General features: G+C 38.7%; 1 protein-coding gene across 9 annotated transcripts in view; it reads left to right on the top strand.

Moving 5' to 3' along the window:
* The window catches only part of GRIP1 (glutamate receptor interacting protein 1), a 322,759-nt gene extending 305,583 nt beyond the window's left edge, over positions 1 to 17,176 (top strand). For 5 of the 9 annotated variants that reach the window (XM_032687522.1, XM_032687521.1, XM_032687520.1 and 2 more), the window contains 5 exons: positions 1,793 to 1,993; positions 4,318 to 4,429; positions 7,059 to 7,292; positions 14,154 to 14,300; positions 15,388 to 17,176. In XM_032687522.1, the coding sequence (XP_032543413.1) occupies positions 1,793 to 1,993; positions 4,318 to 4,429; positions 7,059 to 7,292; positions 14,154 to 14,300; positions 15,388 to 15,624 (931 nt within the window). In that variant the 3' untranslated portion in view covers positions 15,625 to 17,176. Of the gene's footprint in view, positions 1 to 1,792; positions 1,994 to 2,992; positions 4,430 to 4,573; positions 4,619 to 7,058; positions 7,293 to 14,153; positions 14,301 to 15,387 lie in introns of those variants that run through there. The other 4 variants (XM_032687528.1, XM_032687524.1, XM_032687526.1 and 1 more) reach the window with 4 other exon arrangements.
* Positions 17,177 to 17,216: the final 40 nt, after the last annotated feature.

Below are 17,216 nucleotides of genomic sequence, written 5' to 3'. Positions count from 1 at the left end.
AGTACTGCCTTTATCACCTTCGGGAAATGAAGGTACACGTACCAGAGCTGTCAGTTTGAATCACAGATGTAAATAGACATAAGTGCACATCTGCATCAGTGCCCCAAATTAACACTTAACTGCTGGAATGAAATTATGTTTTTCTAATGAAGCTGTAAGAGCTCTTCCTTTAAATATGAGATACACTATACTTCATGAAACTTATTAGGGTAGATTAGTGATCTTTATGGAGGATTATGATGCCAAAACCAAGGCATATATTTATTTTGAGTTCCTTCAGCCTAAAAAAACACAGTATTTATCTCTTAAAAATAAGCAAACAAAAAAATTAGGGCATTTCCCTGGGCAAGCTTCAGAAAAAATCTGATCTGTTTTCCACTCCACAGAAATAAGCCTACAAATAATGTGGTTAAAGACAACTGGCATGTTAATCTTATGTCTTCCATAAAAATTCATTTTGATTTGGGCAAAGAAGCAAGAATTCTTCTTCCATAAATGCTTGAGACATCCAGAGTGATTCAGTAGGAGAAAAAAGTGATCCAGGTAGAAATGTCTTGTCCAAAGCTATGGTAGTTTGCCATGCATTTATTCCTCCTCTTCTGAGAAGTAAATCTCCTTTTCAGTTAATTTCTCTGCAGACAAAAGAACTTCCTGAGGGAAAAATTCTTACTTGACAATTCTTGGAGATAGTGAAAGACCCAAATGTCTCTTATTTTTCTATTCTAAGGTTGATCATCAGGGGAACAGCTGCAGAGGCTTGAGTAATTCCAGCTAAAAAACAGTTCTTCCTCAGATGTGGGAAGACATGCATCACAGTTAGAGAGATTTCTGTACTTTTTGTACCCATCCTCAGGACCTGCAGGCTTGCATGTCCTTCATGAGAAATAACACCTTCTTGGTGTACCAGCACAATGAGCCTGAAATCCCAGCTGAGTACTAAAGAAAACCTTTCTGGTGCCCATAGAAACACACTGGAGAAGTAAATCCATAAGGTCCAGTCTGTAACCTTTGAAATATAAATCAAGGCAAAGTTTAGATGCTGCTTTCAGAATCTGAATGACAAATCTTCTGATACAGCTGATTTGCTCAGTGGCATTTTTTCTGGAGACAAGCTTGGCAAGAATGATTGCTAAGATCTGGACAAGCGTGAACTCTCAGTCCATATCCAGCTCCTTTGGTTCCTTCTGGCCAGAAGCACACTAGAAATTTTCATAGGCTAGTAGTGGACAGTGTTTACTAAAGGAAATTAAGATAGCTTTCTTCATACTGCCCATTCTTGGTAACCTAATGTCTTTAATATCAGCATCTTTATCTGCAGTTAAAGTCCATATTTTGTTTCGCAAATGAGATGCAGCCAAAGATTCCAGAACACCTACTGGTTTGCAGCTATGTAAGTAATGGGCTGAAAAAGCTGATGAGCAGTGAATCAAGAAGCTGGATTGTAAAATACAGAATTTGGAAATCAAAAGCATGTATTCTATTACCATTTTAAAGGCACTGTTCAGCAGAAAGTATGCACATTAAAGAGTCTTGTTCTGCTTGTCAGTTTGACTTACTCTTGAGATATACAGTACAAATTAAAATAATGGTTATTTTAACCCTGTATCTGTAAAATGGATTGTGCCACATCTGATGGTGTTCCTATACCAAGTGCTGGACTGTTTAAGAGCACATCTGTTCTTCCAGCCTGTTACAAGGATCCCCAGAAAAGCACCTCTTCTAGTTCTAGCTAGGCAAGTTATTTTCTTCTCTAACACTAGAAAGTAATTTTTCTTACCTTTATTTTGTGTAGCACAGCATCCAAGAATATGTGGCAACCGAAGGAGACTGAGACATCAGGAGAGAATCAAGAAAACCATTTAAAGCAAACTTCTGTAGAAAGATCAGGTGGAGAGAGCACCAGGAGCACGAAGAAAGAGGGCAAGATGTGGAAAGGTGCCTCTGGAGGGCAAAGGAAAGGTGGGGGACAGCTGGAAGAGTGGAATACGTCCAGGTAGGAAAACAAAAAGTGCACAAAAGTGAGATCCAGCTGGGCTGAGGCAGAGATGGGGGGGGGGGGGGGGGGCTGAGAGGAGAGAGAAAGAAAGGAAGAACAGTTGAAATGAGAAAAACAGGGTAAAAGCAGAAAACACCACATTAACATGCCGTTGAGGGACAATGAAATTTCAGTGGGCAAGCGAATGAAACCAGAGAGCTTAAACTGGTCTGTAGCCTCATGTCTACCTATCACTGGCAGGTAGGACAAGTCTGTTACAGTTCCTGCTCCAGAGATAATGTTTTACACATTAAAACAATACTTACAGGAATGAGTCTGCCATATCCTAAGACATCCTATCACCTTCTGATTTAAAAAAAAAAATTGTCTTTCATATGGCAATAAGAACCAAATCATAGACACCCATGTCTTTATTATCTGTCCTACTACATTTCCTTCAGCATCTTTAGGCATCCGAACTTTAAGTCATATATCATATGACTTAAAATCAATCTCTCATGTTTCAGATAAAAAAGCAATTTCAATGAGAAATTATTTTGGTACCTCTTTTGGCTTTTTGTGCAGTAGCTCAGCTACAAATTACTCATGTGGCTGTAACGAAGATGCAAAAGTTGAGATTTCACACACCAGGTGACAAGCCTCAGAAAAACGGCAAAAGAGGAGATGAGAGCAGAAGAAGAAATTGCTTCAGCTGAGAGGTCCAGATGTATAGGCATCATGATTTCATATTTCACAGAAGTCAGAGAAGAAACGGACCTCCAGTTCTAGGAAATCCAGATTTGCTGTGCCAGACAATTGCCTCAAATTATCGTATTCATTAGCTCAAGTTCCATTTGATAGTGTGCAGTGTAACAGGAGATATTGTAATGGATAAATTAGTCTACATTCAACATTCGCTATTGAACAAAATACTTAGATTTATTGAAAGAGCACATTTCAGAAGTTGAGGATCGTTCTAAAATCATGTTTTAAATACTTTCTTATCTTGCCTGGGAGGAATTGCATCTGTGATCTGAGTAGGTATTCTCACCATTACTGTATCTATTGCAATATCTTAGAAGAGACACTGATGCTAGGTGGAGAATCATTGCAACAAGAGATTGAAATGGCTGACCATTGTCTGCTTGACTGACTGCAGCTGTAAGAAAGCATCTCTGAGGCAGAGTATCTGTGTGAAGCATTCAAGCTGTCCTCCCTTGTGCTGGGCAATTGTTCTATTTAAAAGCTATTCTGTAAACAGTTACATTCATGCTATTCTCGGTAACACATTGTTTGTCAAGCAAGGCCTCAGATGCTTCCATAATAGTGTTTGCTCTGTTTATGTGCTGTTTAGCACCACTAGCTGCAATCCATGGGCAGCTGCTCCAAAGTAACAGCTTGCTGCCACCAAAAGGGCGAATTGTCATTCCTTCCTTCCTCATCCTTCTTCCCCTGTGCCTTTCACATAATCAGCCCTCTCCCATGCAGCAGCTCTGATGTTTGTGTGAACCTTTATTGAGCTGCTTCCCCTTGCCAAAAAAACCTCCTGCTTCTTCCCCTGTATGCACACATACACTGTAGTGGTTTTGCTTTGGGCTGTGTTGCTGCAGCCCAGAGTTGGCATTTTTTAACAGACCTCACTTGCTGAGCAACTTCCCTAACATCACTGTCACCAACATCTGCTCAAGAGTGCTTGTAATAAGGCTTTGGTGCATTTATGAAACACCAGAGACCTAAGTTTCCATGCAAGACAGTTGCATCCCTGAAAGTTTCTCTGTGTTTATGTATGAAATAATTGGAGCAATTTATATTATGGCAGTCAGGTGGCTTAAACTGATAATGATAAATGCAGCTTAGGCTGAAGGAATCAGGTAAAAAGCACTACCATCCCTCTTTGGCAAAACATTGTTTAAAAAAAATGAGGACTCTTTCCATATTGCCTGGGAGAAGTCTGTGAAGTTGAAAGGTTTTATTGCAAATATTTGTTGCACGGAGCAGCTCTGCACACAGCTACTGGTTGATTCATTAATTTTCATAGGGAGGTCCCAGTTTCAATCCAGTAAAAATGTGTATTGAATTGTTCTTGGAATCCATTTATCTCCTTACTGAACAACTCACTGCTCAGATCCTGCCAGCTGCTAGCGACTGCCAGGTTATGAGAAGGCTTGTCTGTCATGTGCTCTGCATGTCCATCCAGCCTCTCCTGATCAGCGACTCTTCCCCACTCTCCTGCATAACGTTCTGTCATTCAAGTTGCAATCTGTGGCAAGGCACGTGTATAATATATATTTTTAGAGGGAAAAAAAAGTCCACATTTTTTTAACTTCTCATTGTAAATCTAGCTTCACAGGTACCCATGATAACACCGAGGCTGACCAGGAGGAAAACTTCTGGTCTCAGGCTCTGGAGGATTTAGAGACCTGTGGCCAGTCAGGAATTCTGAGGGAACTAGAGGTAGAAAAATCTTAACCTTTCTTTCCAATTATAGAGAAATATAATGGTTTTGGTTTGGTTGACATTCATTTTATTTTCTCCTTTTTTCTTTTAAGTTGCACTAATCACACCAATTCATTTAAAAGCTTTAACCCCTCTCCACAGGACAAGGCTGACAGGCGTCTGTGTTTGAGAAACATGACTCTCGTGGTACCTACCCTTTACCTTTATATTTTTGCTTGTGCAGCTGCCTCCCCTGCCCCTAACCAGAGCTGTTTTCTTTTGTACAATGCAACCAAAATTCTATAAACATTTTCACCCCAGTGCTTTTGACTTGCAGCTTCTGCTGTGCATAATCATCGATGCTGTCTGCAGAGGCAGCAAATGTCACAGACATTCTTAAGTAAGCATAACCTTCCTGCAGCTGTGCATTCCGTTTTCTGACAGACGCTTCATGCAGCTTTTCTTAGCATGTTGTAGGTTGTCTTTTAAATTGAAACTTAATTTGATTAAGATGAACATAAAAGAAAATCAGCTTTTCAAAATGTTTACCTATAATCTTACCACTCTGAAAAAAAGAGAAGCTGCCAAATGTGAGAAATGTTCATTATACAGCGATTTCTTCACTATGTAACAAATTTTTACATTTCATTTTGAAGTTGATTGCAAATCTAACCATGCTTTATGTTAGATAGTGATGGGGGCAGAGGAGGAAGGAAACAGAGTAATTTTGAGTCTTTATTTTTATAATTATCTTTTCTCTAAGTTGTCTAATCAGAACAATTGAGATTATACTGCCACTTAGAGCTATGGAATAAAAGGTCCTAAAATATTTTCTTTTATGTTCTTTTAAATTCCCGGAGCTGCAAAACTGGCAGAATCTCATTTTCATTTTTATGTTACATAAAGTCCTTTAGCAGCCAGGAGAAATGTGAAAGGCATAACTGGGTGAAAGTTTTTCAGTTCAGATTAATTTACTTCTTCAGATTTACGGCTTTTGTATTGCATGTATGGGTAGCAAAATGTGATTCTCATGTATTTGTTATTGCAAACCAGAGAAATGCAGGAGAAAATGTTATACTGGTTTAATTACATAGTTAGATATGGTTCAATACTGCAGGCTTCTCTTGCAGTTTTCAGTACTCAGAACATAATAAAAGGATATGGAAATAGATCATTCCAAAAGGGAAGTATGTCATTCATGCTGACCAGAATTCAGTTACTTCAACACGTTGAATTTTCCTCAGCCTTTCACAAAAGTGAAATTCAGAACTGTAGATGTTGTACCATTTACAGCATCACCTCATTGCACAACCCCCAGCTCTGAAAAGAAAGCCAGACCCATTCGATATGACAGGATGCTGAGAATGGCGATTCCTCTATTTTATGGAGTGCCACTGCGTAGTCAAGGACTCCTTATCATTTTTCATTTCAAGGTCTTCAGCCAAAGAGCAAAGAAGACTGTTGTTTGCCAAGACCTCTGGATGCTTTTGCTCCATCAGGCAGTAATATCAGTCATTACTGAGGACGAGAGAGACTGTTGTGGCTATAGTCTATTATCTCATACTGAAAGTAGTGCTGGAGCTGGGAGAAAGAAGGGTGACGGACATGCTCACCAGAGTCATAAGCAAACATTTACTTGCTTGTTTTGCCCTTATTTTTTACTTCTCATTTTCAAGCAGGCTGCCTGCATCCAGTCCCAGTCAGAGTTCAGATTATCGTCTTTAAATTTCCCTTTTCATTTGTCCATCGGAAGAGGTAATAAATAGGAAATTCCGCATACCCTAACCCTACAGTGGCACCTCTGTACAGTGTCTGTGCTGGAGTGCATTTGCCTCCCATTCCCAGGAGCAGAAAATCTTTCACAAGGGAGGAGGCCCCTTGTTGTGCATGGGTGCTTTTCATGTCAGTCCGTTCCACCCAGTGGATGAGGTGATTCCCATCACTGTGTTTCAAGACTTCATCCTCCATATATTCTTCCATCTAAAACAAAAGGCTAGCTTTTACTGAGATTAAAACCAGCAATGAGACAGAGGCCAGTATTAGCACTAAGCTAAGGCAGTCACTCTTGCAGTATGCATGTCATGCAAAGTTTCTTTTCAGGCAGTGAGCTTATCTGCACTGAGTTTTCCCCAGCTTGGGGTGGTATCTGAGCATGCTCTCTGCCCATGATGACTCTAGAGCTGCCTACATATTCTGCTGACTCACATTTTTTTACCTTGCACACACAGTCTGAATTGTAAATGCCTTCCTATAGCTCCAGTTCGAACAAATGCAATTATGCCACAACTTAAATGTGATTTTATTTATGTGTAAAATATTTTTAAAGTAAGCAATTACACTACACACTCTTCAGTCTGCCAGGGGACTAGCTTACAAGCATAGTTGTTCTAGTGCTCAGTATTTTAGTTTGAAATGCCATCTGAAAACTTTTGCCCAGAGGGTTCATATATTGTTGTTGTGTTTTGTTGTGGTCTTCTATTTTATAGTGACTTGCAAGCAGATTAAACATCTATCCTCTTGCCTTTTGCTGTGCCCCGAGTGTTTGTGTTCTAACAAAGAATAGAGACATTTTTCCTACTGCTATGAATTAACCACTTACTTAACCCACATTCTCTGTTACAAATTAACCTGTTCATTAATGCTCTAGGCCACAATTATGTCAGGAAGTACAATGAGTTTGAATCATGAAAACCCACAACCTCGTAACCAGCTGGGAAGACAAGCCAGCTTCCAGGAAAGAAGTTCTGTAAGGCCACATTACAGTCAAGCTACTCGTAGCAACACATTGCCATCAGATGTGGGGAGAAAGTCCATGGTTCTGAGAAAATTTAAGCAAGAAATGAAAGAAATCATGTCACCAACTCCTGTGGAGTTACACAAGGTCTGTAATTTTTCTTCTGACAACTTTGAAATAATATATTCAGTGCAGGGAATCTAATTATATGGCAACAGAGTAAGCACTTTTTATAATGACTCCACAGATATAATTTGGGGGCCATGCATATTAGCTCTTACAAACACATTAATGATAGACCCTTGTGGGGGGAAACAAACAAATAAGATGCATCCTTGTCTACCATTTCATTTTACAATAAATCCTCAAAAGGCACTGTTCTTTTGAAAGGAACATCCAGTGGTAATTTGAATTGACAAGACCAATAACTCTTCTCTGCAAAATGTGTTCATTAAGAAAGCAAAGTTTAATTTTTAGAAAATACATTTCTTTAGAAATTACTCATGAGAGTTTGGGGCTCCCATTGGTCTTTTTTCAAATTAACACTCATTTTGAATCAAATACATGAGACTCGATGTACATAATATAGAATGTTATTTCAAATTAGATATTGCTTCTTTTCTCTTTGTAATTCCTTTGCTCTAAAAGGGATAAATAATTTTCAGTCTATGCAGCATTTCACTGCTCAAGTCTGTTGAAATCATCTGGTGATATGGAAGTGGCTCTGTACCCCAAGGAAGCACTGGATAAAGTATCTTTAGATGTGCACAGCAAATACCCTGCCGGTTTAAGTCTCAAGTCCAGAGAGGCCATAACAGAACCAATTTCCAAAACCTTGTGGGACATTATAATGCTGTTCTCCTTGATGGGAATGAGCATCTCATTTCCTGCACCCGCCTTCCCATTAAAAGTCTGAGATCTTTCCAGGAGGCAGAAGCATGGAGAAATTTCATTAAGACATCACATGGCCATTCTCAAGAGATTTGGTTTGGTTTCTAGTCGCTGCAGATTTGACTGAGTTGAGTTTGTAGTTCATTCAGTTTAGTTAAGGTAAGGACTCACTGAGTATGGGCTAATTGAATGTTTGTAGAAGGTAGTAGAGAATTGATCTCATATATGGTAAATGAATTCATTGTCCATGTAAAGAACCAATAGGATGTGTTTAATGGTTTTAAGTTATTCATATTTCCACCTTGATGTGAAGTGATTAATGGAGTTAGTTACTGTGCTCAGTTTTCCTGAGTGGTGAATAAATGTGAGATATAAAACAAAAGTACACCAGTAGCCATTTCATAGTGTGTTCACATTCAGCAAAGGCACAGTTTTCTCCTATGGATTATAAACCCAGCCTTTCAGGATAAAATAAATCCTTTTCTGGAAAGGGGTCATCAGATTTCTGTTAATGAGTCAATGGTATTCTGTGATAGTAGCTCGCTCTTAAGAGTCCTGAGCAGTACAAAATACCCTGTCCTTGAGCTTTCTATGGCTTCAGTTGAAGCCACTATTTTTAAGATTACTTTGACCTTCCATTTTAGTAATTTCCAGTTTTCATTCAGACAATATACCCACTTCTGTCTGCTGAAGTCATGTCAAGTTTGCTTTAACTGTCTGTTTTGTCACCCAGGAAAGAGTAATTTCTTTTCTAAAAATCTAAAAGTTGAACTGCTACCAAGGATTTTCCAAATCCTTACAGTCATTCGAGAAAAATAGAAACTAGTGATTCAATCTTATGGTCTGATTCCCCAAAGTAGGCTTGTTACCCCTATGATCACACATGCAGGTTAACTCAGCTAGCATGGACTGCTTTTGTATTCATGCCCATCTTAGCAAGTTCTTACTCGTTAGTTTTCTTACTGGTTCTTGTGTAGCAGTAAGCCTGTTACTTTTTCTCTCCTTCATTTTAAACTAGACCTCTCTCCTTCTATTAAACTAGACCTCTAGTTTAATAACTGTACAGTTGCTACTTCTCATGGACAGCTTATCCAATGATAGTTTTCAAAAAGAGCTGCAATGCCACAGGAATGACTTCAATCAGGGAAATGCTTTGATTGAAGTATTTTTTATGTATCGACTTGCTGGCAAATGTGCTCTGCCCTCTGCAGACAAATGTCTTAATTAGCTGGGCCACTGACAAAAATAGGAAGTTTTGGAAAACTCTAATGGGTATAAACAGTTCTGAAATACCAGCTAAGACATAGCTTGCCTAAGACTTACCTTGGCAAGCTTTTCAGTCATGTACTTGACTATGTGCTGCTGAGCTTTCCCAGTTTCTTGGGCAGGTGCCTTTGTTCTCTCTTGGTGCAATGATTGCACCCCTATTGAGTCAGGGCCTGTGTGCCCCATAGATCAGAGTTCAGTGTGCAGCAAGTTAACCTGAGTTCTTCACTTGCTCTTTCTTAGTTCACTGCATTGCCTTCACCAGTTGTGCATTTGAACTGTCTTTGTCCTGAGGAAGCTAGGATTGAGATAAGTGTGGTACAAATCTCTTCAAACATTTATGCTAGATGGTTTAATAAGTAATAAGTAGCATGTAATTTAGTTGGATAGTGTATTGCCATATCAGTACCCAAATTTAATGAATCCATTTAATTGATTTTATCTACTTAGGTAATAATATAGATTAATATTTTTCTAAAAATCATAGCAGACCATTTTTTAAGTTTCATAGAGCACACATTCCTCTGAGAACAAAAATATGCACTAGGATCAGATAATTTTTCAATATTATTATTGCAAGTAGTCATTAACCCAAAATTACAGGCAGTTAAAATATCTCAATAGCTGATCTGTGCAAGACGTATGAATTTAAATTAAGCATTTTCCCATAGATTTGAGAGGGAGAAGAGGTACAAACACAGACTCAAAATGTGTAAGCTTCTGTTTTAAATTTGTAACTATTTAATTGCTTATGAAATATGAATTAAATTTCCATTTCAGCTTTCTTTTTCCCTTAGGCTCCTGATGTAAATTTAAAAGTCTAACAGATCATCCAAATGGAGATTTTGCTATTGAGATCAAACCTTCCAAAGAGTTATGATCAGAAGTACAGATAAACTGGCATGATTTAGGTGTTGCATGCAGCCATATTCCCTTCAGACAGGGCTGCTGCAAGTGAAGATGAGAAACCTGTGTGGTAGGGCGTTGCCTATACCCATTATTAAATAAAAATTGAGTACTTCAGATACCAGAGCTGAGATTTCCTTTGAAGAATATATGCTACCCTAAAAAGAAGTAGCCCCAAAAAGATAACCAGTAATCCAAAAGAAAGTTCTCTGCAGATGACTTCCATCTAAAAAATGTGACAGCTGTCAAACATGCAACAAAGTTAAACTCCTACCTCATCTCTTAAGTGAATAAAGATCAGTTTATTTAAGCTCATGTTAAATATACCAAAGTCAAGAGAAGATATCCATAAGGAAAACAGTTTTTAAAAATTTAGGATCCATAGATCTGAAGAACCACAAAAATTAGAAAGTATTTTGAAATATAAAAAATGTGATTGTGGGGCAGTGAGTAATTCCCTTCCAGAGTGCTCAGTCCCTATAAATCAGGAAAGTCCAACCTGAACAAGTGGAGGGTAATAAAAGATGTTGGATGATCATTCTCAAGTTCTGTGCCTTTCCTTGTCCCCTGCCTCCCCCCCTCCGTTGCAGTAACTTCCCACTTTAATGCCCCTTATAATTTTAAATGCTACATTTTTTGTCTCACAAGATGGACATGAACTAGCATGTCCATTATTATAGACAAGACACAAGTTAAGGTGAGCTGATGTTGAATAACTCTTCCTAATAGATCTCTAGAGCTGAATTTATGTGTGTTTTGTTTGCTAATAGATCGCTCGCTAAAAAACAGGAAAAAAAGAAACACTGTCATAGAACATATGAATGAAACTGCCATTTGTGGTGAATTGTTCTCCACTCCAGCTTGGCTTTAAGAAGGTTTTGACTGGAATAGTGTCCAGTTTGGGGTTTGAAAATCAAAGAAAGATGTTGAGCATCTGAACAGAGTCCAGAGTAAAACAAGCCTTATTTCACATCACTGAAGAGAAAATAAAGTGATCTTGTTCTCTTTGGATAGCAGCAGGCTTAAGCCTCAACAAGGGTGACTTAGTTTACACCCAAGGAAAACATCTGAAGCAGCGAAAGGGATTACTTTAATAGACTGTGGAGTCTCCATCATTAGAGATTTTAAAAAGCAGGGCAAATAAATCTCTCTCAGAAATGGCGTAGGTGCAGTTGATCCTGCCTTAGGACAAGAACACAGTCTAGATGACTTCAGAGAGTCCCCTGTCTCTCATGCTTTTGTAGTTCATCTGGGGCTGGATCTTCAAGGATCCCCTTGAAGAAAGGGGAAGAGGAAAAGGAGTAAGTGAAAAGGGGAAGTTTCTTCACTTTTGAAAATTGTTTATCTGTGCTAGAACAGTACAGAACATTTTAAGTCTTCTGCTCTTAGACACTTCCATTTCCTCATGTACTTTTCAAGGCTTCATTAAGAAGCCGTTAACTTGAAACACTCCTATCCTTTGTGATGGTGAGGAAAAAATCTTACTTTGTTTGAAGAGAATTTGGGTCTTGGTCCAGTGCTAATTATTTTTAATTTCTGCCAGGCAGTGCACACAAATCTGTCAGTAAAATATATCTCCCTCCTTTATCTTTTTTTTCAATCTCGCAGAATGGTGGCCTTACAGTACTTTGGTAGCAGCTTCAAATATACTTCACATCAAAGCCATGTTAGATGTGCTCTGATATCACGATAGATGTGCTCTGTTCATAACAAATCATAAGAATTTCTCCAGAGTCCTGCTGCTATAGTAGTTGTTGATACAAATTAAAATCATTCTATGGTAAATTATTTTGAATTTGCAGATACGTTTTTCAGTAGCTGAAATGCCCATTGACTCCTAAAATTCACACTGAGATGGAGGATGTATGACAGGTTCAGCAAGAAGTTACTTTGGGGGAAGATTGCGGACAAGGCGGCAAAGACCTTAAACACGGCAGCACCTAGGAAGTTTAGAATGACAGTTCATATCCAAAAAAGTCAGTGGCAAGAAGAAAGCCTTTGGCTTAGTTAAGGACACTTTATGTGTGGCTTTCTGCTTTGCAGTGCTGTCCAAAGGAGAAAAGCAAGGATAGAGGATGAGCTGATGTAAAGTAAGGGATGAATACAAGGGATGTTCGTGCTCACCACAGCACAAGATATGGATACAATGCAACCCAGCAATGCGCCATCCATGTCTACAGAGAAAACAGTGCTAATGCTGCAGCAACTGCCCTTGTATCTAACTTTTCTCAATTTGTGCCCTGGACAGCTACCAAACTTACTAATGAGTGTGATTTCACTATAGTTAAGACACTGCTTATATACCCCTAAAGCCAAGTAATGTCAAGAAAACAGCAGACAACAGGAAAAAACCCAACCCCCTTTAGTCCTGTTTGGAGACAGTCTGGTCTGTTGTTGCTTACCTTTTCACAATGGCAGTTAAAGCAGGAGCTCAGCAGCGTTCTTAAGGTAGCACCAACCAGCGCTGTGCTCCTGTACTGCTGTGCCTTGGCATCCTATGAAATACTGACCTCAGCAGCCTGATCTGAATTTGGTCTCAGCCTGCCTTGAGCAGGAGATTGGACTAGAGACTTCCGAAGTCACCTTCAATTTGAATGATTCCACAATTCAGAAACATCAGGAAGCAATTTGGTGGCTGTCACACACAAAGATGCAGCACATGGAGCATTACTTGTACCAAACCATTATAAAATTATGGAACACTTAATGTTGTCGGTTTTATCAGTCAAGGTATGGTAAAACCAGTATTTTGAATCCAAGGTGACATAAGCTCTAGCAGTAAAAGCATGAGTTTGACTGTGCAACTCTATCTGTGCACACACCATCAGTGTCAGTCAGATGGTACACCACTGACTCACACAATTTACTTGCATAGGTTGGTACTCCTGATGTGAGGGAGAACCAACAAAAAAATTTAAAACCTAAGCATGCAACTTACCTACAAAGAAATCTCTTATCTTTTTCTGTCAAATAGACAAATTCACAGAACTACCTGTGAGGACTTGTCTTCTGAACACTTGAAAAACCTCCTCCTAACAGTTTCATTAACTTCTGTTTCCTGCTTTTGAATGACCACCTCATGGCTATATGTAAGAACACTGCCTGCAAGCTCTTTCAGAAGGAGCCTTATTTGTACTTTCCTAAAAGATTGCATTATAACTCTTATACTGAGCGCTTTTGAGATTAGGCTTTACAGGGTGGACCACTGCCTGGCCAAAAGCAGGCTGTCTAGGGCTTACAGTGCCAATGGTCTTTACTCCCTCTGGAAGTTTTGGAAGACACAAAACCAGTTGTTTGATTGAGGCCAGGTCTTCATACCTGAAACAAAACTAAACCTTATCTTGTACTGAGATCCTGGCAGCTAGAGAACGGTGAAACAAAAAACTAAGACTCAAAAAAATTACACCAGAGAAAGGTGGGCTAAATACCACAGATTTCCCACTGACAAGCAGAAGTGAAAAGGGCTGTTTATTCCTGAAGAATAAGGTGGTTTCTGAAAATCACCGAATTAGAGATTCTGCCAAGTTGGGAGGGACTCACAAGGATAATGGAGTCCAACTCTTAGCCCTGTGCAGGACCATCCCCAAGAGTCACACCATGTGCCTGAGAGTATTATTGTACAAATGCTTCTTGAGCTCTGTCAGGTTTGGCACTGTGACCACTTCCCTGGGAAGCCTGTTCAGTGGACACCCACCCTCTGGGTGAAGCTTTTTCTAATATCCAACGTAAACCTCCCAACACAACTTCAGAATATTAACATAATGTCCAAATGGGGACAATTTTAATACTGTAAGTACCAAATAGTAGGTAAGTGATCTCTCTGATGTGGAAAAAAACCCCACAATAAAACACCAAAACCATCCTAGGAAGAAAGCCTGCCTAGTGCTTGTAGAACTGGGGACAGACATTTTTTTTCTTTCTCATCATGTCACATCCCCTCCACAGGTAACTTTGTACAAGGACTCTGATGGAGAAGACTTTGGGTTCAGTGTCTCGGATGGTTTACTGGAAAAAGGAGTATATGTTAAAAACATTCGACCAGCTGGCCCTGGTGATCTAGGAGGTTTAAAACCATATGATAGACTTTTACAGGTAATGTTTCTGGCAGCACACAGGTTTAGCACGAGGGCACATGACATACAGATTACTTTGTAAAAAGATTTGTAACCATACTAGAGGGTGTTTTCTTTGTAGATGTGATTGCAGAAAACTGCACAAAGTGTTTTCATCACTTATTTGGAACAGCCCTGTGATCTGTATTGCTTATTGTAATTTAAATAATGAGCACTACTGTTTGTATTTCTACAGGGAAAAGATGTGTATGGGGGGCAGGAAGAAGGGCAAATGATGATAATTGCTCTGCTACAGGCTGTGCTGTGTAGATTTCTTAGAGCCTTGGTAAGAAAAGACAGCACTCACAGAGGCTTGGGCTTTTATGCAGTGGCACTAACACTGGATTTTCCTGTGTAGTAGTCATATTTAGTATAAGTCATATGTAGTCATATTTATATAAACAAATTCTTTCAGAACACTAGGTATTTCAGAACTCCAAAGGAGACATACAGATGCTTACTAGGAAGCTGGAATTTCTCAAAGCATTTCCATACAGATTTGTCTTTTTTGCTGTTCCTGCTACAGACCTGAGAACTATTTCTGTGTTAATCCAAGTGTTGAATGACATTGTTGGAGTAACGTAATACTCACTCAGCACCACTCTTACCACAGTGCCAAGTTGGACTGTGATGAAAAAACTAAATTATTTCTCAACTAGCCCAATAAAATATTTTATATAAATTTATATATATTAAATAAAACCAGAGAAGACCTGAACTGAATTGAAATTTTAGACATGCTCTATTGCATTTAAATTGATGAACACCATGAAGGACAGAAAACTATGGGCTGTTAAATGTCATTTATGGAGTGGACATTGTGACAGCTGCCAACAGCCAGCACCAGTGTAAATATCCCTACTTCTGCTACATTCTGTTTAAAGAGTGAGTAGAAAACTTAACTGATGTCTTCAGACGAGACATCACGGTAAACAGCCTTGTACTGGGCGATTCTCTACCTGGAATAATTAAATCAGTCTCCACAGTCTCAAGGATAAATCTGTTTCTCTTGTAATCTCTTTCTTTTTCCTAGAATGGTAACAAAAATCAATCTTCTCATCATTCAGGTAAACCATGTTCGCACCAGAGACTTTGACTGCTGTCTAGTTGTGCCCCTCATCGCAGAATCTGGCAACAAGCTGGAACTGGTTATTAGCAGAAACCCACTGGCATCTCAGAAAGGAAGCTCAGAACAACATCCTTCAGCGAGTGGGGAATGGAGTGACCCAAATAACGCCTTCCTTCAGCAGAGTGGACACACTCATGTTAATACAGAGACACGGGATCCTACAAATACATTATAGCAGAAAACCATTTCAGTGGGACATTCGGTAACAAAAGACAATTATGGTGCTAAATCCATTTAAGATTTCTCTGAGATTGAGGCTTAGATGCTGTATAGCACTGAAAAGCACAGGAGGTCAGTCTGTCTGTCTCAAAGCTTCTATTAATCCATGGTTACTTTTGAAATAGTTTAATTCTTCATTAAGTCAAGTCATTCCATTCTAAAAAATCTAGCATTAGTAACAGTAAGAAAAATCATAAGGGCCTTTTTTTTTCCCCAAATAAGAAACTGGGGAGATGTTTTAAACACGATCTAAATGTACCTCTTCCTTCAGCAGCAGCAGCTGTTTGAGGGAAGAGCATGGAGTTAGCCTCTGCTAACAAACAGTGGTGTCCGGGTTAGATTGTTTTTAAAAAACATTTTATCAGAAAGGTGCTGCTGTATGATGGACAGGACAGAGTGGTTTACTGCACTGGGTTTCCTTGTGAAATGGCGAGAAGGGTGCACTTATCAGACGAAGCAAGGCTTAGATGTTTTAACTAAATGCTTGCAGGAAGCTGCAGTTTGCAGTGAACGTTACTCCCCCATTTCGGTGAACTTTGTTAGAACCTATGTTATTCCCTATGCAATGAAGTATTTAATGGTATGTCTTGCAACCTGTGGGGATTTTTAAGCAGAGACTTTTTTAGTTGGATAAAACCTCTGAAGGAGGATTACTGAAAAGAGTAAAACTGAAATGAGTTCAGACAAATTAGAAAGGTTTTTAAAAGAAAATGGTGGGGTTTTAAACGATGTCCATGGAGATTGATATGAAAGCTCTTTAATGATCCATAAACCTGTAAACTTGTACTGTCACGCGTGAGCTTTTTAAGTCAAAACAATTTCTTGAAGGGGCAAAGGTCCTATTTAATATGCTTTGTTTTCAGCCTTCTTTATGATAAACATTACCCTCCTACAACGCATTTTTAGAATTTAAAATTGTAAATATATTTTACAAACACATCACATAAATTCTCTCCTCTCCCCTCTCCCCCCAAGCAATAAGATACTGCCAGTTGCTCTATATTCTCACCAGCAGCTGCTTTGGTTTATTCTGGTATTCAAGTTGTTATTAGTAATTATTGTTATTGGTGAATATAAAGATACTGGATTTGTACATTTGTAGAGTCTCCATATCTAAGCAATCACCTTACAGAGTTGTTTCTGGTCAATTTAAACTGTTTAACTGTATCCCTGTTACTATTTCCAATACATGAACAAGCCCACCTGCCCTGCACACACAAGTATCTCAAATTTCTATTTCAGCACTGCCAGAAAAGGTCAGAATGACATTTAAGGCTGAATCATGTAAAAAAACCACAAACAAAACAAAGTTCATGAGTCACTTAAATATGTATTTTTATCTGTAACAAATAAGTATTAAACTGTAAAGTATTTTTGTACAAATTTAATACTTTAATAGCATGATATTTATCGTCTATGTTATGTTTTTTGAAATTCAAACTGTTGCAAATATTTGTATGGAAAAACTGTAAAAATTGAAATAAACAGTGATTTAAAGACATTAAAAATGAGGTATTATTTTTCTACTTTATATTTTTTCCACACATG

Source organism: Chiroxiphia lanceolata, chromosome 5, assembly GCF_009829145.1.
Source record: "Chiroxiphia lanceolata isolate bChiLan1 chromosome 5, bChiLan1.pri, whole genome shotgun sequence".
NCBI lineage: Eukaryota > Metazoa > Chordata > Aves > Passeriformes > Pipridae > Chiroxiphia > Chiroxiphia lanceolata.
The sequence above is the reverse complement of the archived record's forward strand: the minus strand, read 5'-3'. Positions and strand labels throughout refer to the sequence as shown.